This window comes from Loxodonta africana, chromosome 24 (genome assembly GCF_030014295.1).
Source record: "Loxodonta africana isolate mLoxAfr1 chromosome 24, mLoxAfr1.hap2, whole genome shotgun sequence".
In the NCBI taxonomy this organism is placed as follows: Eukaryota; Metazoa; Chordata; class Mammalia; order Proboscidea; family Elephantidae; genus Loxodonta; species Loxodonta africana.
In genome coordinates, this window is record NC_087365.1 from 45,917,083 (window position 1) to 45,940,922 (window position 23,840).

General features: G+C 46.5%; 1 protein-coding gene across 1 annotated transcript in view; it reads right to left on the minus strand.

Moving 5' to 3' along the window:
- Positions 1-2,955: 2,955 nt before the first annotated feature.
- The window catches only part of SLC13A3 (solute carrier family 13 member 3), an 85,483-nt gene continuing 64,598 nt past the window's right edge, over positions 2,956-23,840 (minus strand). The window contains exons 10-13 of the mRNA XM_003411754.4: positions 19,279-19,391; positions 7,725-7,886; positions 4,218-4,355; positions 2,956-3,414 (exon numbers count right to left, since the gene is read on the minus strand). Coding sequence (XP_003411802.3) covers positions 3,265-3,414; positions 4,218-4,355; positions 7,725-7,886; positions 19,279-19,391 — 563 coding nt within the window. The 3' untranslated portion in view covers positions 2,956-3,264. The remainder of the gene's footprint in view (positions 3,415-4,217; positions 4,356-7,724; positions 7,887-19,278; positions 19,392-23,840) is intronic.

A 23,840-nucleotide genomic window follows, 5' to 3' on the forward strand; every position in this document is an offset into this window, starting at 1 on the left:
TGGTTGACTGTGCAGCCACAAATAACAAAAACAAGTTTTTTTTTGTTAGTCCTTTCTCATTACTTGGTGCTCCTTGTTCATCCTACATGAGTCCCTCATATATTTCCAAAGACTCTCCACCACCTTAGCCATCTCCCTTCCTCCCACGCGGCCATGAGCACATCTGTAAAGGTACCCCTGGTTCTGCCCACAGTCTCCTCTCTCTCTAAGAAAGGCAAAGCCTTTGGGCATCGGGGCTGAGTAACATCCAGGCAGGGAGTCCCTTGGAGGATGGGTAGGGGTGCGATACTTCCTGTGGAGGGAGATGTGCAAGGCAGAGGGGGCTTGTAACCAGCCAGAGGTGGCAGACTTTCAAACCCCCACAAAGTCCCGGTCACCAGGCCCAGCCCTCTGCCAACAGAGGTCCCCTCTCCCCTTTGGGCCTCCAGACCTCTGCACTTGCAGCCCCCTGGCCTGGAACATTCTTCCCATAGACCCCATGCTGCCAGCTCCTTCAGGTCCTAATCCAATTCCTCCTCCTCAGAGAGGCCCTCCCTGAACACCCTGGCTAAAGTGGCCCCTGAGTCAGCTTATCACATTGGCCAGTCTCCGTTTCTTCATAGCCTGTGGTCATTTTATGTATTTGTTTACCTTCCTGCTGTCTGTTTCCTTTGCTAGAATGTAAGCTCCATGAGGACAGGGACAGTAAACCAGCATATTAAAAAATAATAATAATAGACAGCTGCCATCAAGTCAATTCCAACTCATGGCAACCCCATGTGTATCAGAGAACTGTGTTCCATAGTGTTTTCAGTGGCTGTGATCTGCTGGAAGTAGATGGCCAGGCTTTTCTTCCAAGGCACCTCTGGTTAGTAGCCAAGTTCTTAGCCATTTGCACCACCCAAGGACTCTAAACTATCACATAAACCAAAAAACCAAACCCAGTGCCCTTGAGCCCATTCCGACTCATAGCGACCCTATAGGACAGAGTAGAACTGCCCCATAGAGTTTCCAAGGAGCGTCTGGCGGATTCAAACTGACCCTTTGGTTCGCAGCAGTAGCACTTAACCACTACGCCACCAGGGTTTCTGAACCGGCACATAACAGGTTCTAAATAAATGTTTTTTGAATGAATAAATGAAAGAATGAGTGAAGGAAGAAAGAAATGAAACAGGCCCCAAGTCAAAGGGTGAGATTGCTTTCTCATAAATTCTGGTGTAGATTCATTTATAGAACATTTACTAAGCACCTATTACGTGCGAGAAACTGCTCTAGGTATTGGAGTTACGTCAGTGAATATAATAAAGTTTATATTCTCATCAGCTTATGTTCTGGAGCAAGAGAAAGACAATGAACAAGAAAAGAAAAACAAGACAGTGCTAAGTACTAGGAAGGGCTAAGCACTGAGAAGAAAAATACAGCCGAGTTAGGGAATGAAGAATAATGAGTGAGGTCTTTTAGACAGGAACCCTCTCTGGGGAGGTGACATTTGGGCAGAGATCTAAATGCAGTGAGGGAGGGAGCCATGCAGAGGGGCAGAGTGTTCTAGGCAGAGGAGACAGAGAGCTTGGGTGTGGGGCTGGAGTGGTATGGGGTAGGGTGGGAAGAGATGAGGTCAGGGGCCAATTCTGTAAACCCCCAGCCCAGGAATTTTGGACTTTGGAGCTCTCTTGCAACTGTTGTGTGGTTGAGCCAATTCCTACTCAAAGCAACCCTATATGACAGGGTAGAACTGCCCCATAGGGTTTTCTAGGCTTAATCTATTTTGTGTGTGTGTGTGTGTGTGGAGCGCATCAGCCTCAAACTTTTTATTTCCTCTCAATATCACAGGTTTGTTCTCTTCAATCACTTTTTTTTTAAATTGTGTTTTAGGTGAAAGTTTACAGAGCAAATTAATTTCTGATTAAACAATTAACACACATATTGTTTTGTGACATCGGTTGCCAACCGAGCAATGTGTCAACATTCTCCCTTTCTCCACCCCAGTCAAGGCTTGAAGTTTATGGGACCAGACCTCCAGGTCTTTTCTCCTTCAGAGCTGCTGGTGAGCTCAAACTGATGATCTTTCAGTTAGCAGCTGAGCACTTAACCACTGCGCCACCAGGGCTCCTTCTCTTATGTCTAGAAGGCAAATAATCTCCAGGCCCCGTGTGATTCACATTCTTTATTTTATAGCTTTTTCAATCAGAAGTATTTGAAATCACCATTCATCTGGTTACAGGCCCCGGGGTTTTCTCTGGGAAGGAACTTCCCCTCTGCTGTCCCACAGAGTCCACCCCCACCCTGCCTCCACAGGCTGTAACTGTGATTAAATATGGAAGTGATCAACTGGGAAGGAGGCCTAGCTCACCCTGGCTCAGGGGCCTCTCTTCTCTCCTCTTCCTGCTCTCAAGAAACATCCAGGATCCCCTGTGCTTTGCCCAGAATGACTTTAGTCCCCGGGTACTGCCTTCCCACAGGTGCTGCTGGAGGAACCCCATACCTCGGGGGCATAGGAAGAGGGTGTGTGGGGTCGGGGTGCCTTGGCTGTTGCCTTTTTTGAGGCTGAGCTAATACTGACCTGTTCATTCAGTAGACACTTGCCAAGCGTCTACTGGACCTGTCGTTGTCGGCACTGTGCCTTCGAGTCGATTCTGACTCATAGCAACCTTATAGGACAGGGCAGAACTGCCCCACAGGGTTTCCTAGGCTGTATTTTTCACGAGAGCAGACTGCTAGGTCTTTTCTCCCATGGAGCGGCTGGTGGTTTCGAACCACAGACCTTTCGTTTAGCAGTTGGGCGCTTAACCACTGCCACCAGGGCTCCTTCTTCTGGGCCTAATACTGTGCTATTCCTTGGGGATGGCAAGATGCCTGTGCTTAAAACGAGGGTCCGAATCCTCCAGCACTCAGTTTTCTCGACTGTAGAAGAGGACTGTAACATTTTGCCTGCCTGAGACCTTTGATACGGCCTTGATTTACCTTTGACTTTCCTCTTGCCCCTGAAAAATGTGGTCTTTGCTAACTGAACGTGCTAATCGTTTGGGGTGGGGGTGGGGAGGTAAAGTCCACCTGCGGCCCTGAAATGTATGAGGGAGAAGGAGAAAGTGTCTTACAAAATGAGCCTGTGGGCCTAAGTGGACCATTAGAGGTTACCCTCGCTTGCTGTGTACTGGATCACAGAAAAGAATTGCTTGATGGTCCGATGGGGTCCTTAGCAGCGGGTATTAGTGACAGCCCTCTGGGAGGGCCCAACCCAAAGGGAATCCCCTGTGGCGACTCAGAGGGTCCGGAGTATGTCGTTGGTCAAGGTGGTGGCAGTGCCGTAATGTTGGCTAAGTGGATGTCAGCCCAGGCTGGGAAGGTGCCCAGCTGGAAGATGGTCTGTGCCCAGGTATTTATGGCCAAGTTGAGCAGTAAGACGCCCATCAAGTTCATCAGGAGTCCCGTCCGTACCTGAAAGGGAGCCCAGACTGAGAGAGTAGACACATTATGCCCACTGTGCAGATGGAGAAAACCCAGGCTCAGAGACAGGAAGTCATTCACCCAAGATCTCACAGCTGGAAAGTGATAGAGCCAGGACACAAACCCAGGTCAGCTGATGCTCAAGACACTTCAATCTTTACACTGCCACAGTCTTTTCAATCACCTCACATGCATGTGAAAGCTGGACAATGAAAAAGGAAGATAGAAGAACTGATGCATTCAAATTGTGGTGTTGGCAAAGAATACTGCATATATTGTGGGCTGCCAGTTGGAGCCCTGATGGCACAGTGATTACAGTGATTGATTGCTTACTGAAAGGTCAGTGGTTCAAAACCATTATTCGCTCCCTGCAAGAAAGATGTGGCAGTCTGCTTCCACGGAGTTCAACCCGTTGCTCTGGGGTCAATTCCAACTCACAGCAACCCTACAGGGACAGAGTAGGACTGCCCCATAGGGTTTCCAAGGAACACTTGGTGAATTCAAACCGCCAACTTTTTGCTTAGCAGCTGTAGCTCTAACTATGCCACCAGGGTTTCCAGGGCTCCAAATTAATTAGTCACTCTAATTAGCACCTACCTTGTTACCCCCAGGGAGTAAAATATGCAGGTAACCATGCCCTGCTCTGGACCAGCTATGTAGGTGGCTCTGGAACTTCTGTCTCTCTGTCCCCTTCTACATCTTTCTGCTCCTCAACATCTCTCAGTAAGTGTCCACCGTCACCACCAGGAGCCACCCACCTCTCCAGGCCTCAGTCAGAAAACACCCAGACTCACCATGTCTTTGACCAGTAAGTGTCCAGAGGAGAAGGCAATTGAGTTGGGGGCCGTTGAGACTGGGAGCATGAAGGCGTAGGAGGAGCCAACCGTGCCAGGAATCATCATATACAGGGGGTTCACTCGCAGGCGGATGGCCTGGGCCAGGAGGGAGCCAGAGGGATGGAGATATACACATAAAATATAGAGAAACCACAAGAGAGAGACAGAGTTGGAAAGAAAGTGACACAGAGTCAAAGAGATAGAAAGAGGTGGGTAGAGACAGGAAAGAGAGATGACGTATAGAGATTGGAAGAGTGATAGAGAGCAATAGAGACAAATGAGAAAGACCAATTTAGACAGAGACATGCAGCCAGAAATAGACCAGAAGAGCACCAGACCAAGGGAAAGGTGGAGAGAACAGTCCCAAGGTTAGTGACATTCTGGGACCATGCTGTGGGTTCATCGGGGAGGGTAGACTGGGGTGATATTTATCTAGGATACTCTTCTAAAACTTGCGAAGAACCAGAGTCACCTGGAGGGCTTGTTAAAATACTCCCTGCTGGGTCCCAGCCACCCACAGTTTCCGATTCAGTAGTCTGGGGTGAGTTTTCAAGCTCTTTTGCATTAGAATCACCTAGGAGGCTTGTTAGTGTGCTAATTTCAGGGCCCCACCCAGCATTTCCGAGTTTGGGGCTGGGACCAGAGTATCTGCATTCTAACAGGTCCCAGGGGATGTTTCTGGGTCAGGGACCACAGGATTAGAACTGGCCAAAAAAAAACCCAAACCTATTGCTGTTGAGTTGATTCTGACCCATAATGACCCTATAGGGCAGAATAGAACTACCCGATAGGGTTTCCAAGGCTTAATCTTTATGGAAGCAGATAGCCACGTCTTTCTCCTATGGAGTGGCTTGTGGGTTCGAACCACTAACCTTTCAGTTAGCAGCTGAACGCTTAACCGCTGCTGCCACCAGCGTTCCTTTTGGATGAGAACCAAAAACCCAAAAACCAAACCCATTGCCATCAAGTCGATTCCAACTCATAAAAAAAAATAGCGACCCTATATTCACCTGCAATTCATGTTGGTCACTTCTCCAGCATTTTATTTAAGGTACAACATTTTGGGCCCCTCTAGAGAATTTTGGCCTTGTATCACCAGGTCCCTCCGATCCTGGGCAATGGTTTGATTAAATCCCATCACATTTAGCCAGGGTGTGGGGGAACAGTCTCCCTCCCCCATATTGCTGGTGGGAGTGTAAAATGGCACCCCCGCTCTGGAGGGCTAAGTGGCCATATCTAACAAAAACTCAAGTGTACGTGTTCTTTAATTCAGCGATCTCAGTTCCAGGAATTTATCTGGGTGTGATAAAAAATGCTCAGACAAGGAAGATTTGGGTAGCACTGTTGGATGATAGCAAAGGCTGGAAACAACCTATATGTCCATCAGCCGAGACTGCTTAGATAAACTGGGCAGCTATCCTTTCCATAGCGGACTATTCTGTCACTGCAAAAGAATCAAGTGTATCTCTATGTGCTCATACGGTGCCATCCCCATTATAAATTAATGCACAAATAAACAAACAAATAAAAAAAAACAAAGTGCAGATGAGTCTGCTTGGTGGACCATTTGCACAAAAAGCACACACTTATACCCTTGATTCGATTTTAGCCATTTGGGATTCTGTTAAGACAATGCTATGGTTTGGTCTTTAATCTGTTTAAATATAGAACTGTATCAGCAGTTTCCTAATCCTGAGTCATGTTTTCATTGCTAACCTAAAACCTCCTTGCTCCTGATACACTGTTCTTTTCATACAACCCTGGATTTATTTGGCTGTTTGCATCTTTGTTTACCTGTGAGATTAGATGGTTGCTTTCTTTTCCTTTGCTCTCCTTATCTGGGCTTGGTGTCAGGGTTTTGCTAACTTTATCAGGTGGACTGAATGACTGTCTCTAACCTTCTGTGCTCTGGAAAAGTTTTGGCAAATTGGGAACTATCTGTCCTTTGACGGTTTGCTAGATTTTGCACAAAACCATCTAGGGCTGATGTCTTACAGCAGTGGTTCTCACCCTGGGGCAATTCTTCCCCACGCCCCCACCCTGCCCCAGACGGTAATATCTGGAGACATTCTTGGGGCCCTGGTGGTACAGTGGTTAAGAGCTTGGCTGCTAACCAAAAGGTCAGCAGTTCGAATCCACCAGCTGCTCCTTGGAAACCCTAGGGGGCAGTTCTACTCTGTCCTATAGGGCCACCATGAGTTGGAATCAGCTCAAGGGCAACAGGTTTGGTTTTTGGTTTCAGAGCTTTGCCTACTGCTAGAATTTTTTCTGTGGTTGTATGTTTAGATTTTCTCCTTCCTCTTAATCCAAATTGGTCATGTAGATTTTCCTAGAAAGCCCTCCCTGTCACCATGGGTCTCTTTTCACAGCAAATTGATTTCATGCACTTAGAAAGTATTTACTCTATTTAAGCATATATTTTTTTAGACTTTTTTTTTTATTGTACTTTAGATGAAAGTTTACAGAACAAACTAGCTTCTCATTAAACAGTATACATATTGTTTTATGACATTGGCTAACAACCCCACGACATGTCAGCACTCTCCCTTCTCAACCTTGGGTTCCCTATTACCAGCTTTCCTGCTCCCTGCTGCCTTCTAGTCCTTGCCCCTGGGCTGATATGCCCCTTTAGTCTTGTTATGTTTTATGGGCCTGTCTAATCTTTGGCTGCAGGGTGAACCTCGGGAGTGACTTCATTACTGAGCTAAAAGGGTGTCTGGGGGCCATACTCTCAGGGTTTCTCCAGTCTCTGCCGGGCCAGTAAGTCTGGTCTTTTTTTGTGAGTTACGATTTGTTCTACATTTTTCTCCAGCTCTGTCTGGGACCCTTTATTGTGATCCCTGTGAAAGCAGTCACTGGTGGTAGCCAGGTACCACCTAGTTGTACTGGACTCAACCTGGTGGAGGCCATGGTAGTTGAGGTCCATTAGTCCTTTGGACTAATCTTTCCCTTGTATCTTTAGTTTTCTTCATTCTCCCTTGCTCCCAAAGGGGTGAGACCAGTGGAGTATCTTAGATGGCCACTCACGGGTTTTTAAGACCCCAGATGCTACTCACCAAAGTAGAATGTAGAACATTTTCTTTATAAACTGTGTTATGCCAATTGAGCTAGGTGTCCCCTGAGACCATGGTCCCCACAGCCCTACGCCCAGCAGTTTGGTCCCTCAGGGAGTTTGTATGTGTCTACGAGCATCCATGACCTTGCCTTGTACAGGTTGTGCTGGCTTCCCCAGTATTGTGTACTGTCTTACTATGTAAGCATTTCTTGAAGAACTAAACAGTATTTCTTAAAAATCCCACAGTCGTTCTGACCTTCCATGCATTTTGGAAGGGAGAAATGAAAATTGTGGCCCCTGGTGTACTTCCTGGTGGGAGGGGAGAGATTTCTGAATGTGTGTTGGGGCAGGATTGTTCCTCCTCTTGCTGGCCTGCCAGTCCCCTCCCCCCATCTCCCAGGGACCCTCACCAGCTCTGCCAGGACAGGCAGGAAGATGATGGTAGCGGCCGTGTTGCTGGCAAACTCGGTGAAGAAGGCGATGACCACAGTGATGAGCAGCACAGCCAGCATGGGCGGCACTTTCTCCAGGAGGTGCAGCTGCCCTCCAATCCACGAAGACAGCCCCGACTCCTGCGGGAGGGGAGGGACAGGGGAGGTTTCCTCACTCACCCCACCAGCCCTGCACTGGGACCCCTGGGCGGGCCCAGGAGAGATGGCTTGGAGCCATTGTGAGGATGACAACTATACCCCTTCACAGATGGAGATGGAGGTTCAGAGAGGGTGAGTGACCTGCCCAAAGTCAAACATCAGAAAAGCCAGGCTTGAATTCAGCTTCCCTGCTTCTTGGGTTGCCATACTGTATAAGGCTTAATCTTAACCACAACCCCTTGAAGAAATCAAGGCACAGAGACACTTATATACCCCTGGATCCCCAAATAGTCCCAGTTTGGCTCCATGACCCATAAACTCTAAATTGAGTGGGAGAGGGGAAATCAGATCCTCCAGGTGAATCTTCTCATCCCTCTAACTATGCTTGATTATAAAAATATTAACACCATTATTTATATATGTTGTTATTGTTGTTATGTGCCATCGAGTCAGTTATGACTTATAGCGAACTCATGCACAACAGAACCAAACACTGCCTGGTCCTGCACCATCCTCCCAATCATTGCCATGTTTGAGCCCACTGCTGCAGCCACTGCATCAATGCATCTTGTTGAGGGTCTTCTCTTTTTCATTGACCCTCTACTTTACCAAGCATGATATCCTTCTCCAGGGATTGGTCCCTCCTGATAACATGTCCAAAGTACAGGAGATGAAGTCTTGCCATCCTTGCTTCTAAGGAGCATTCTGGCTGTATTTCTTCCAAGACAGATTTGTTCATTCTTCTGGCAGTCCATGGTATATTCAACATTCTTCGCTGACACCATAATTCAAAGGCATCAGTTCTTCTTCAGTCTTCCTTCTTTATTGTCCAGCTTTTAATTGTATATGAGGTGATTGAAAATACCATGGCTTGGTATTTATGTATAATATTCACTATTAATGCTATGACTTTATATATAATAATATATTAATATGTATAAGATATATAAAGTAGAGTCGACCTTAAGGACATGGATGGAGTAAAGCTTTCGGGACCTTCATTTGCTGATATGACACAACTCAAAGTGAGAAGAAACAGCTGCAAACATCCATTCATAATCGGAACCTGGAATGTAGGAACTATGAATCTAGGAAAATTGGAAATCATCAAAAATGAAATGGAACACTTAAACATCGATATCCTAGGCATTAGTGAGCTGAAATGGACTGGTATTGGCCATTTTGAATTGGACAATCATACAGTCTACTATGCTGGGAATGACAACTTGAAGAGGAATGGTGTTGCATTCATCATCAAAACGAACTTTTCAAGATCTACTCTGAAGTACAACGCTGTCAGTGATAGGATAATATCCATACGCCTACAAGGAAGACCAGTTAATACGACTATTATTCAAATTTACGCACCAACCACTAGGGCCAAAGATGAAGAAATAGAAGATTTTTATCAGCTGCTGCAGTCTGAAATTGATCGAACGTACAATCAAGATGCATTGATAACTACCGGTGATTGGAACGCGAAAGTTGGAAACAAAGAACAAGGATCAGTAGTTGGAAAATATAGCCTTGGTGATAGAAACAATGCCAGAGATCGAATGATAGAATTTTGCAAGACCAATGACTTCTTCATTGCAAATACCTTCTTTCACCAACATAAACGGCGACTATACACATGGACCTCGCCAGATGGAACACACAGAAATCAAATGGGCTACACTTGTGGAAAGAGACGATGGAAAAGCTCAATATCATCAATCAGAAAAAGGCCAGGGGCCGACTGTGGAACACACCATCAATTGCTCATATGCAAGTTCAAGCTGAAACTGAAGAAAATCAAAGTCCACAAGCCAAAATATGACCTTGAGTATATCCCACCTGAATTTAGAGACCATCTCAAGAATAGATTTGATGCACTGAACACTAGTGACCAAAGACCAGACGAGTTGTGGAATGACATCAAGGACATCATCCATGAAGAAAGCAAGACGTCACTGAAAAGACAGGAAAGAAAGAAAAGACCAAGGTGGATGTCAGAGGAGACTCTGAAACTTGCTCTTGAGCATCAAGCAGCTAAAGGAAAAGGAAGAACTGATGAAGTAAAAGAACTGAACAGAAGATTTCAAAGGGCCTCTCGAGAAGACAAAGTAAAGTATTATAATGACATGTACAAAGAGCTGGAGATGGAAAACCAAAAAGGAAGAACACGCTCGGCGTTTCTCAAGCTGAAAGAACTGAAGAAAAAATTCAAGCCTTGAGTTGCAATAGTGAAGGATTCCATGGGGAAAATATTAAATGATGCAGGAAGCATCAAAAGAAGATGGAAGGAATACACAGAGGCATTATACCAAAAAGAATTAGTCCATATTCAACTATTTCAAGAGGTGGCATATGATCAGGAACCCATGGTACTGAAGGAAGAAGTCCAAGCTGCTCTGAAGGCACTGGCGAAAAACGAGGCTCCAGGAATTGATGGAATATCAATTGAGATGTTTCAACAAACAGATGCAGCGCTGGAGGTGCCCACTCATCTATGCCAAGAAATATGGAAGACAGCTTCCTGGCCAACTGATGGGAAGAGATCCATATTTATGGCTATTCCCAAGAAAGGTGATCCAACCGAATATGGAAATTATAGAACAATATCATTAATATCACACGCAAGCAAAATTCTGCTGAAGATCATTCAAAAATGGCTACAGCAGTATATCAACAGGGAACTGCCAGAAATTCAGGCCGGTTTCTTTTTTTTTTTTTTCAGAACAGGACGTGGAACCAGGGATATCATTGCAGATGTCAGATGGATCCTGGCTGAAAGCAGAGGATACCAGAAGGATGTTTACCTGTGTTTTATTGATTATGCAAAGGCATTTGACTGTGTGGATGATAACAAACTATGGAAACGTTGCGAAGAATGGGAATTCCAGAACACTTCACTGTGCTCATGAGGAACCCTTACATAGATCAAGAGGCAGTTGTTTGGATAGAACAAGGGGATACTGATTGGTTTAAAGTCAGGAAAGGTGTGCGACAGGGTTGTATCCTTTCACCATACCTATTTAATCTGTATGCTGAACAAATACGAGAAGCTGGACTATATGAAGAAGAATGGAGCATCAGGATTGGAGGGAAACTCATTAACAACCTGCGTTATGCAGATGACACAACCTTGCTTGCTGAAAGTGAAGATGACCTGAAGCACTTACTAATGAAGATCAAAGACCACAGCCTTCAGTACGGATTACACCTCAACATAAAGAAAACAAAAATCCTCCCAACTGGACCAGTAAGCAACATCATGATAAACGGAGAAAAGATTGAAGTTGTCAAGGATTTCATTTTACTTGGATCCACAATCAACAGCCATGGAAGCAGCAGTCAAGAAATCAAAAGACGCATTGCATTGGGCAAATGTGCAGCAAAGGACCTCTTCAAAGTGTTGAAGAGCAAAGATGTCACCCTGAAGACTAAGGTGCGCCTGACCCAAGCCAGGGTATTTTCAATCGCATCATATGCGTCTGAAAGCTGGACAATGAATAAGGAAGACCAAAGAAGAGTTGACGCCTTTGAATTGTGGTGCTGGGGAAGAATATTGAATATACAAAGAACGAACAAATCTGTCTTAGAAGAAGTACAACCAGAATGCTCCTTAGAAGCAAGGACGGCGAGACCGCATCTTACATACTTTGGACATGTTGTCAGGAGGGATCAGTCCCTGGAGAAGGACATCATGCTTGGCAGAGTACAAGGTCAGCAGAAAAGAGGAAGACCCTCAACGAGGTGGATTGACACAGTGGCTGCAATAATGAGCTCAAGCATAACAATTGTAAGGATGGCACAGGACCAGGCAGTGTTTCGGTCTGTTGTGCATAGGGTCGCTATGAGTTGGAACCGACTCAACAGCACCTAACAACAACAACATATAATATATATTTTTTTAAGTATCATATACAATATAAAATACGTATATAATATAAACACATGTATCAGCTATATATCAAATATAATACAATAGGATTGTCAACAATAAAGATATTTATGATTAATAAGGATAATGATTAAAATGAATAATGATACAAGTACTGACATCATTAATATTGTATTATTATCCACCATCATTGAGGCTTTTTAGGGTGTCAGGTACCCTATAAAGCCCCAGTGATGCATGGTCTTACTCCTGACTTCTTCCATCGATCCCATGAGGTAGATATTATCCTTCCTATTTTATAGAGTGAAACCCTGGTGGCATAGTGGTTAAGCGCTATGGCTGCTAACCAAAGGGTCAGCAGTGCACATCGGCCAGGTGCTCCTTGGTAACTCTATGGGGCAGTTCTACTCTGTCCTATAGGGTTGCTATGAGTCGGAATTGACTCAACGGCACTGGGTTTGTTTTGTTTTGTTATTTTATAGAGGGGAATCCCTGGGTAGTGCAAATGGTTACACTAACTGAAAGGTTGGAGGTTCAGATCCACCCAGAAGTGCCTCAGATGAAAGGCCTGAGAAATCAGCCATTGAAAACCCTGTGGGTCACAGTTCCACTCTGACACACATGGGGTCGCTATGAGTTGGAGTCGACTCAACGGCAACTGGTTTTATTTTACAGAGGGGGAACCTATAAGCTAACATGCTCTTCCAAAGCTCCCTGCCACCCAGGCACCTTCCTCTGGACACGCTAATCTGTTACTGCCCTCTTCACTGAAGAGCAAGTGCCTAGAGCTGACCACAATCCTCCAGGACAGAGAAGGTGCCAGCCAGGTTGACCCTGACTCCAGACTCCACTCTTCCATCAATGCTACTCTCTCCACTGACTTCTCCAGGAGTTATTCTATTTGTAAGCTTATAGTATATATTCCCTCACCTATGCCGCCCCGTCATCAACGTTACTTTAAATAACCCTGAGTCCAACACACTTTTCTTGTGATCCCAAGCCGCAAACCTGTAAGATGTAAAATAGTGCTCTATGCTACCGCCTAGTGGTGTTATGCAGTAATAACGCAACAAATCGACTGGCACATCCTATAGGTGGTTTTCTAAACAAAGATAACAAGCCATGGGTTTAGAAGCTGATCAAGGGTAGAGTTGGGTTAGTTCCCCAATCTCTAACATTTGGAATCAAATATATTTCTACCGTAGCTGTTTTTTTTAACGCAATATCTTCTGGTACCAATACACTTTGTTTTACCAAAGGAACTTTACACTTTTTTTTTTTTTTTTTTAAGTTTTAACAGAAAAATTACTGCTTATCCAGAATTTAAAATTTCCTAATGGATTCTAGAACACAGGTTACGTTTTTATATAAACAAAATAATACATTTTCCCCTACAATTTGAATTAGAAGTCACCTTCAATACACAAGTAGTACACGCTTAAACACAGTCCCCCCCCCCCAAAATAGCCCTTGTAGAATAAAGGTGCTTCTTTTATACCTGCGCTCTTTGTCTGATAGGCTGGCAAACAGGGTATCTACCAGAGCTGAGGCCCCAGCCCCTCCCCTGGCCTAGGGAGCGCTGCAAGGACAAAATGGGGCCCCTGGTTCTCCCTGTAGACTACCACTCTGGCAGAGACCGACAGCAGTATGAGCAATTAAAGGGAGAGAGGCTGGTGAGGGGGAATATTAATGACCTTGGCAAGTGAGAAGCCAAGGGCTTCCCCATAGCTGGGCCTCGGAGTCACAGGCTTCCAGCCAATGTCCCAGACGCCCCTCAGGTCCTTGGCTCGGCTTCCGCAGCTGGAGGGAGGTCTGGCAGCTTCCTGAGAGAGGAGAACTCCAGTTGCCTGGGGTTCTCTTGGGAACTCCAAAGGAGCTGCACCACCCTTTCCCATTCCCTTAGGAATTAGAAGCTCCATTTCCTTGGAAACACACTGCCCCAAAGAATTCCCAGGGGCTCCAGGGACCAACAGCAGGCAAGGTCAGAGGTGGCCTGAAGGTGAGGAGAAAAGGTGCTGGCTTCAGCTTCATCACTTTCTAGTTGTGTCATCTCGGGCAAGTAACTTAACCTCTCCCCATGCCTTAGTTTCCTTACTGTGAGCCAGGGATAATAACAGTACCTGTCTCAGAGAGATGCTGTCAGGAGGAAAGAAGCTAGTCTCCAAAGCACTTAGAAAAGGGCCTGGGCTCATGGTATGGGCCTAGTACATGTCAACAGCGTTGGATGACCCCGTAAGCAAGTAAGCCTGGGTTTATTTGTGTTTATTTACTAATCAGTAGTGACCAATTTCACTACAGATGTAGTAAAACCCATGTGGAATTGGTTGCTACAGATTAGTAACCCGTAAGGAAACCTGTGCTTACCTTGCTTACTGAGTCATCTTCCCCTGTCAGGGACTGTAAATTTGAAAAGAGGCTTTGATTCTGTAGGAAGGTGCTGTGGGGTTGGGAGAGAGACAGATGACAGCCATACCTAGAAGCAGAATCTTCGATGTGGTGAAAAATTGTGAAATTGTTTACTACGGATGATCTGGTAAGCAAGGTAAGCAGTGTGCTCACCTTGCCTATTGGATAATCCACCCCTGCATGTCAGCTGTGACTAGAAGCAGCAAGTCACCAGATGCTAGAGATGGCAGAACACTCAGAAACCACCCAGTGCAGCGGCTATCAAACTGTGTTCCTTAGGGCTCCCAAAGATGCCAAGAAGTGCCTGAGGCCACCTTGGGGAGTTGGGGTGGGGGAAGTGTGAGTGGGCAGGATGGTGTTCCCCTCGTCTTTCCTTCCCACCTCAGCCTGATCCTCCCTTCTTGATTTCTTTTATATATAGCAGGGTCACATCTGAGGAGCTCTGGTGGCACAGTGGTTAAGTGCTCAGCTGCTGACCAAAAGTTCAGTGGTTCAAACCTATCAGCTGCTTCGAGGGAGAGCCATATGGTCTCTTCTGTAAAGATTTACAACCTTGGAAACCCTGTGGGACAGTTCTACTCTGTCCTATAGAGTTGCTATGAGTTGGAATTGGCTTGGTGGCAATGGGTTTGGTATTTTAACCAGTAGTGTCACATCTTGTAAGGAGGGTGTTAAGTTCCAGGCTTACAGAAGAAATCTACAGTGAAGAACACCCTAGAAAAGCTCCTAAAAGGCTCAAAGTCACAGTGGGCTTGACTGTGTGTATACAATTCTGTATAATAATTCTTAGCTAGAGAGAGCCAGAGAACCTGATTAAAAGAAGGAAAAGCGAGAAGGCTTTCTGCACGTGTGTGGACTTTTCAACTCTCCTGCCACTTATAAGCTGCGTGGCTTTGGGTAAATGAGTGAGTGTCTCTGTGTCTTCATTTCTTCAAGGGGTTATGGTAAGGATTAAGTAATTTAATAAAACAGTCCCCGTACATATTAAGTACTGCACGTGATTTACTATTATTTATTTAACAAACATTTAATATAGTACTGGCCACTCTTCTAAGTACTTTGCTCATATTATTTTATTTAAGCTTCTCACAACCCCATGAGGTAGGTACTACAATTGTCCCCATTTTAGAGGTGAAGACACTGAGGCTCAAAGAGGTTAAGTGGTTTGTCGAAATAAGCGAAGCGACTTGCCCTAGGGTTGGGATGGAAACCCAGAGCCCAGCTTTTAATCATCTGCCTAGGCTGCCTCTCCAATCAAATGATAATCATAAAGATGACCCTCAGCTCTCTGGTAGACAATGAGAGGCAGGGAAGAACACACAATTTCCTACCTGCCTACAGAGTATGCTCCACTCTGATTTACTGTTAAGCATCTATAACCTCAGTGTTTTGTTGTGGTAGAGATTAAGTGAGATCCATACGAAGCTATCAGAATAAGGGAAACCCTGGTGGTGCAATGGCTAAGCACTACAGCTGCTAACCTGATGGTTGGCAGTTCGAATCCACCAGGCGCTCCTTGGAAACTCTATGGGGTCTGTATGAGTCGGAATCAACTTGACGGTAATGGGTTTATTGGAATAAGACCAATCTCTCATCCATGAGTTAGTAAAAAAAATAATAACAATAATAGTAGTGAAGACGAGAGGGGCTCCTGGTTTCGGCACCTGGTATGTACCAGTTCTCTGCCAGGCACTTTCCATACATTATATCATCAGTCCTTGAAACAGCCCATCTTGTAGGTCATATCCACTATGTACACACCATTATGCACCAGGACTCTTCTAGATGCTTGAAACAGTGGGGAGAGTAAGAGGGATAAGGTCCCTGCCCACATGGAGCTTCCATTCTAATAGCAGAGACAAACAATAACCAACAAATGAATAAGATAATTTAGAAGGTAAAACCAGTTGCCTATGGAGCACAGTTCTGCTCTGACACACATGTGGCGACCCCATGTGTGTCAGAGCAGAACTGTGCTCCATAGGGTTTTTAGTGGCTGATTTCTCAGAAGTAGATTGCCAGGCCTTTCTTCTGAGACATCTCTGGGTAGTCTCGAACTCCAACCTTTTGGTTAGCAGCCGAGTGATAACCACTCAAGGGCTCCTTAATTTAGGAGGTAGATATGGTATAAATGAGAGAGAATGAGTGGGGGTGGGAGGCTACTTTAGCTGCAGTGGCCAGGGAGGGTCTCTCTGAGGAGGTGGCCTTAGAGCTGAGACCTGAAGGATGAGGACTCAGATGTCAAGGAAGAACATTCGATAGAGGCAAAAGCACATGCAAAGGCCCTGGGGTGCAAACGAGCCTGGTGCAGCTGAGGAACTGTAAGGAGCCAGTGGGACTAAAGGGGCATAAACAAGGGAGAGAGAGAGGTAGGAGCTGACACTGGGGAGGTGGGCAGGGGCCAGCTACGCAGGGCCTTGTGGGTGGACCGAGGGAAACCTTCACTTGAATCTCAGCCTATGTGGGGTCCTGAGCTGTTCTGCAGCAGGAGGAGACTGCGCTGAGGACGCTAAGTTGTTTTTTTTTTCTCCCTAAATTTTATTTATTTTGTTGTTGAGAACATACACAGCAAAACACACACCAATTCAACAGTTTCTACATGTGCAATCTAGTGACACTGCTTACATTCTTCAAGTTGTGCAACCATTCTCACCCTCCTTTTTCTGAGTTGTTCCTCCCTCATTCACATAAACTCACGGCCCCCTAAGGTTCCTAACTAATCTTTTGAGTTGCTGTTGTCCATCTGATCCTATATAAAAGTCAAGAACTAAACCCACTGCCATCCAGTTGATTCCAACTCATAGCGACCCCAGAAGGTTTCCGAGGCTGTAAATCTCTACGGAAGCAGACTGCTACATCTTTCTTTGATCCTCTATAAAACCAGTTGCCGTTGAGCCGATTCCAACTCATAGTGACCCTATAGGACAGAGTAGAACTGCCCCATAGAGTTTCCAAGGAGCACCTGGTGGATTTGAACTGCCAACCGTCTGGTTTGCAGCTGTAGCTCTTAACCACTATGCCACCAGGGTTTCCTGATCCCCTATAGATAGTTCTTAAAAGAACATAATGCTCAAGGCAGACCTCTTTTACTAGGTAAGCTAAACTATCGTTTGGGTTTTAAGATGACTTCAGGGGATGGATATTTTTGGTTAAAGGTTATCTCAGGGCAATAGTTTCAGGGGTTCGTCTACCCTCCATGGCTCCGGAAAGTCTACAGTCCACAAGAATTTAAAAGTCTGCTTTGCATTTTCACCTGACAGTAAGTGGTTTAAGCAAGTTTCCCAAGCTCCAGGTGAGCGCTGGGACCTGCTTCCAGCCCTTCGGAACCACCACTTATGACCCACACACCCAGGCTCACACTGGACCCAGCCTAGGCCTGAGGAATGCGCTGGGCCGGGCCAGGAGGCTGGATGTACCATAAACATTCCGGTCCCTCCTGCACCAGGCTGCAGTGACCTGTGGTGGCCTGGGGCAGTCTGGGGAGGGGATGGTACCAGCAGGAGCTAGGGGGAGGGGTGGCTGCCACACAAAGACCCTGTTGAACAGAAACCCTGGCTGGTTGCCCAGGACTGGGCCAGGGGCCAGCCTGGCCTCCCAGGCTGAGCAGTGCAGCAGCCCAGCCCCCGCTGCGAGACGGGGCTTCTACTACTCCTGGGGCTCAGAGAAGCCTCTGGGGTGCAGGGCCATCTCAGCCAGCCCCCACCTCTGGGCCAGGCTGGGTTCAGATCATCTCCATAAATGGCACCATTTCCACTGAGTTGCTTGGACCAACAACTTCCAAGCCATCCTTGATTCTGCCTTTTCTCCCCCAACATCCAATCAATAACACTCAACCAGGCCCAGCTTTGTTCTAAGTGCTGCACAGGTATTGACTCATTTAATGATCATGACAACTCTGTAAGCTGAGTATCATCATTATTCCTATTTTACAGATGAGGAAACTGAGGCACAGAGAGGTTTAGTAACTTGCCAAAGATCACACAGCTAAGAAGGGGAGGATCTGTGATGCCGGTCTGGCTCCGTAGCCCATGCTGCTGACCTTGCAGTGCACCACCTCTTCAGGATGAGGATAGCATGTGTTTTCTCCAGGGCAGTGCAGTGACTTACTTCATATGGCCCTTCTAGCCATGATCTTTTGAATCCTACAAAATGACTGGGTAGGACTATGCAAATATGGTGTTTGTGGCCCACCAATAGGGTTAGATAGCCTGCTAATAATGCAAATAAAGTACATGGAACGCTTGCAGAACTTGGACTGTGCAAATAAGGTGTATAGAACCTAACAAGGGGATTGGTCAGTTTTCCCATCCCTGGAGGCTTAAAATGAGACAATCCCAGAGGCTGAGATGGACCTCACTACCATCAAGAAGAAGAGCCAGGAGCAGAGCACATCCTTGGGACTCATGGTTCTGCGCTGAGAACCTCCTAGACCCAGGGGACAGAGAGAGCTCTGTAAGACCAGAGACGGCATGAGATGGTGAGCATGGCCGCGCTCTTAACCACTGCACCACCAGGGCTAGCATTAACGATAACATTAATTGATATTCGTAATACCTAACGTTTATATCACCGGGCTTAAGAGCATAGACTAGAGCCAAACTGCCTGGGTTCTATTCCTGAGTCCATAGCTGAGTGACCTTAGGGAAGTTACTCTACCCCCCTGTGCCTCACTTTCCGTATCTGTAAGATGGGGATAATAGTGGCATCTACATCCTAGGCTTGTCATGAGGCTCACATGAGTTAACATAAGGAAAGCACGCTGAACAGTGCTTGGCATGTGGCAAGCACACTGTGTTGTTATTTCTCTGTGTTCACAGAGCCCTCTAGCCATGATATTACTATCATTATTCTCATCCTGAACTCCATGAAGGTCCAGGTCATATCCTAATCTCTTGTTCCCTGAAGCACCAGGCACTGAGTATGGGCTGGGAGGCAGGTACTATTATTATCCCGTTAGGCAGGGCCTGCAGGGCCATGTGGTCCACTGGCCCTGGTTCCAGAACCTGCAGCTGCGGCCTGTCCTTGCCCACGTGCCCCCCACCCAGACCTGCAGTGCACTTGTGGCCCCTGCCCAGGTCTTACCTCACAGCCTTTGGCCATCGCGAAGCCCCCGCCCAGAAGAAGGATGATGTCCCAGGGCACCGTCTTCTGGGCCTTCTTCCACGTCAGCAAGGGCTCTGTTTCCGTGTTGGGAGCTGGTAAAGAGAGGGACCCAACACACTCTCAGGGAGACACTCAGCCCGAGGAAGGGGCTCCCGGCCGCCGCTGGGCAAGAGTGGTACCCCAACACAATCTCAGAGAGGACACTCAGCCTGAGGAAGGGGCCGCCACCCCCACTGGGCAAGAGGGGTACCCCAACACAGTCTCAGAGAGGACACTCAGCCTGAGGAAGGGGCCCCTGACTCCCACTGGGCAAGAGGGGTACCCCAACACAATCTCAGGGACACTCAGCCTGAGGAAGGGGCTCCCACCCTCACTGGGCAGGAGGGGGACCTCAACACAATCTTGGGGACACTCAGCCTGAGGAAGGGGCCAAGGGGCGGATTAGCCAGTAAGCAAGGCTCGCACTGGGCTTCCAGAAAGCAAGGTAGACGCACGCTAAATTATGTTTACTTACTAAAGTGCACAATTTCACATGGGTTTCACCACATCAAAGATATGAAAAACAGGTGCAATTGTGCACTACAGATTGGTAAGTAAGCACGAATAAACCCGTGTGCACCTCGCTTATTGGGTAACCCTTCCCTGATTCAGCGGCCCCAAACCCTGCTGGCGGAGAAGGATCCAACACACTCTCGGGGAGGAACATTGGGCCTGAAGAAAGGGCCCCCCAAGCCTGGCAGCCCCATCTTTGTGGGGACACTCAGGGTCTCCAGGAAGCCACAGTCTGTCTCCAGAGTCTGATTCTGGAGCTTTAGGAAACCCCACAAGCATTGTGATGGGACAGCTGCTGTACTCAGAATGAGAACAGTGTCTGGCTGTGCGTGGTGGTGGGCGTTTCCTGGGACCAGGCGTTGCACAGGCAGGCGTCATTTACATCTCACAGGGTACTGCTATTTTTATCCCCAATTACAAGAGAAAAGGCTTCTTTTTATTTTCTTTCCTTTCCTTATCTTTTATTGTACTTTAGATGAAGTTTACAGAACTAGCTTCTTATTAAAAATTAGTACACATATTATTTTATGACGTTGGTTAACAACCCCACGACACGTCAACATTCTCCCTTCTTGACCCTGGGTTCCCTATTACCAGCTTTCCTGTCCTCTCCTGCCTTCTAGTCCTTGCCCCTGGGGTGGTGTGCCCCTTTAGTCTCGTTCTGTTTTACAGGTCTGTCTAATCTTTGGCTGAAGGATGAACCTTGGGAGTGACTTTATTAGTGAGCTAAAAGGGTGTCCGGGGGCCATACTCTCAGGGTTTCCTCAGTCTCTGTCAGGCCAGCAAGTCTGGTCTTTCTTTTGGAGTTAAAATTTTGTTCTACATGTTTCTCCAGCTCTGTCCAGAAATCTCTCCTGTGATCCCTGTCAGAGCAGTCAGTAGTGGTAGCCGGGCACCATCTAGTTGTACTGGACTCAGTCTGGTGGAGGCCATGGTAGCTGTGGTCTATTAGTCCTTTGGACTAATCTTTCCTTTGTGTCTTTAGTTTTCTTCATTCTCCCTTGCTCCTGAAGGGGTGAGACCAGTGGGGTATCTTAGATTGCCGCTCACAGGCTTTTAAAGACCCCAGATGCTACTCACCACAGTAGAATGTAGAACATTTTCTTTATAAACTATGTTATGCCAATTGAGCTAGATGTTCCCAGAGACCATGGTCCCCACAGCCCTCGGCCTAGTAAATCAGTCTCTCAGGGGGTTCAGATGTGTCTCTGGAGCTTCCATGACCTTGCAAAAGGCTTTCTTTTTAAATGAACGTATGCAGAGAGGAAAAAATAAATAAAAAAGAGGAAGGCAATTTAGGAAAATGGAAACTAAGGCCATCTCTGGCCCATGAGTTTATGGGATAGTTTTTATTTTCTCAAAAGTGGCTGTGTAGTGCAATGGTTAGGACAAGAGTCAGCATCCTTTTTCTGTGAAGGGTTAGGGACTGAACCATGCAGGCTTTGCAGGCCAAAGGTCTCTTTTTTGCAACTGCTCTGTCATTGTAGCATGAAAGCAGCTATAAACAACAGGGAAACAAAGCTGTTTGATGTGGTGGGCTGTGAGCTGCAGTTTGCCATGCCTGGGTAGGGTATAGTCTTAGAGTCCTGGGTCTTGGCACATGTTCAATGGGTGGACTTAAACAAGGGACCTCCCTTTCCTGAGCCCCCGTCTCCTCAGCTGACACAAGGCACAGTAACAGGACTTGGAGGGCTCTGGGAGCACTGACCGAGGCAACGATGGAGCTGTATGTGGAAAGGGACATTCCTGTCTAGTTCACAACTGGTTCCCCCATGTCTAGAACCGGGCCTGGCACCTGGTGTTGTTGGGTGCCGTTGAGTCAGTTCTGACGCATGGCTACACTATGTGATAGATTAGAACTGCCCCATAGGGCTTCCTAGGCTGCGATCTTTACAGGAGCAGATGGCCAGGTCTTTCTCCTGTGGAGCTGCTAGGTGGGTTCAACCACTAGCCTTTCAGTTAGAAGCCAGGCACTTAACTGTTGCACCACTGGGCACCTGGTAGTTGCTTCACACACACACACACACAAAAACAAACCTGTTGCCATCAAGTCAATTCCGACTCATGGTGACCCTATAGGACAGAAAAGAACTGCCCCTTAGGGTTTCCAAGGAGTGGCTGGTGGATTTGAACTGCTGACTTTTTGGTTAGTAGCTGTAGCTCTTAACCACTGTGCCACCAGGGCTCCCCTTCATAAATAACCAGTTAAAAACCAAACCCGATGCCATTGAGTCGATTCCGACTCCATAAATACTTGTCTAATAATGTAAATATAAGACACTTAGCCCAATGCCTGTTGCAGAGTGAACACTCCTCAAATGGAACTTTGCATTGCAGGCTGGGACCAGAGAGGCAGGGAGGACAGGTCTGGCTCATTCGTGGTTCCCTGGCATCTGGTGTTATTAGCTTTCTTGACTGTGATCTTTACAGAAGCAGATTGCCAGGTCTTTCTCCCATGGGACCACTGTGTGGGTTTGAACCACCAACTTTTCAGTTAGCAGCCAAGCACGTAAACATTGCACCATCAGGGCACCTGGTAGTTAGATGCCTAGAGAGGTCTGGTCGTGCAATCATTGACATTTTGTTCCTCCTCGTTGGCTTTTCCCAAATATTACACAGTGGTTGCCGAAAACAAAATCTTATAATCAGGAAATAAAGACAAAAAGAAGCTATTTAATAAAATCCCTGCATTACCTATGCATGCAGCCTAAGGTGTGTACAGAGAGTTCAGGAGTTGTGCACTGCCAGGCAATTTTTGAGCCAAGTGTGACATACCATTAAGCCCAGAATTGAAAGAGGTAATGGAGATGTCAGGTGACCTTGCCCTCCGTCTTCAGGTGGTGAATATTATTTCATTAACGAGGCAGCTAAGGTCTGGAAGAGTAAAGTGACTTGCCCCACGTGACAAGTAAAGGTAAGAAGGAGGAATGGAGGAGGCCCTGAACATGAGTTTCATATAATGCAGATTAAATGAGCTAACAAATGACAAGTGCTCATAGACTGCCTGCCATACGGGAAGCCCTCAATTAATGTTAGTTATTGAGTGGCGCAAATGGTTAAGGCCCTCAGCTGCTAACCGAAAGGTTGGAGGTTCAAGTCCACCCAGAGGCACCTCAGAAGACAGGCCTAGAATTCTACTTCCATGGAAAACCAGCCATGGAAAACCCAGTGGAGCACAGTTCTATTCTGACACACACGGCGTCTCTGTGAGTCAGAGTGAATGTGACGGCAATTGGGTTGTTATTATTATTATTGATACTATTTTCCCATCTAGCCATGCTCTTGCCACTATTTCTTACAAGACTTCTAACTATGTGAATTTCCCATTTCTAGTTCAACTTAATGTCTGTTGGCTGTCTAGAGCAGTGACTAAAAGTACAGGCTTTGAGGTTGAACTAGATTTGAATCCTGGATCTGCTGTGTGACATGGGCCAGTGGCTCTACCTCTCTGAGTCTCAATCATCTCATCTGCAAAGCAGAGTAATGGTACCTCCCTCAGAGACTTACCAGGCAGATGCCATGGGCCTGTGTGTGCAGAATGTGCAGCACAGGACTAGGCTTGGAGGAAGGCCTTGGGTCATTTATTTAACAAATGTACATTGAGCGCCTACTATGTGCCAAGCAGTGGCCTAGGCACTGAGGACCCAGAAGTAGCCAGATTAGAGAAAATCCCTCGCCATGGAGAATTTACATTCCAGTAGGGGAGGCAAATGATTTTTAGGGGAGGCAAATGATAAACAAGTAAATATAATTCCAGGAAACTGTGGGTGTTATGTAGAAAAATGAAATAAGGTAAGAGGATAGAGAGAGAGAAAGGAGGGGTGCTTTTTTAGATGGTGTGGTAAGGGGAGGTGACATTTGGACAGGGCCCCGAATGAAGTGATGGGGTGAGCCACGCACATATCTGGAGGAAGAGCTTACTGGGCGGAGAGGAAATGGAAGCTATCGTCATCATCATTACCATCTTCATCATCTTCATCATGCTGAAC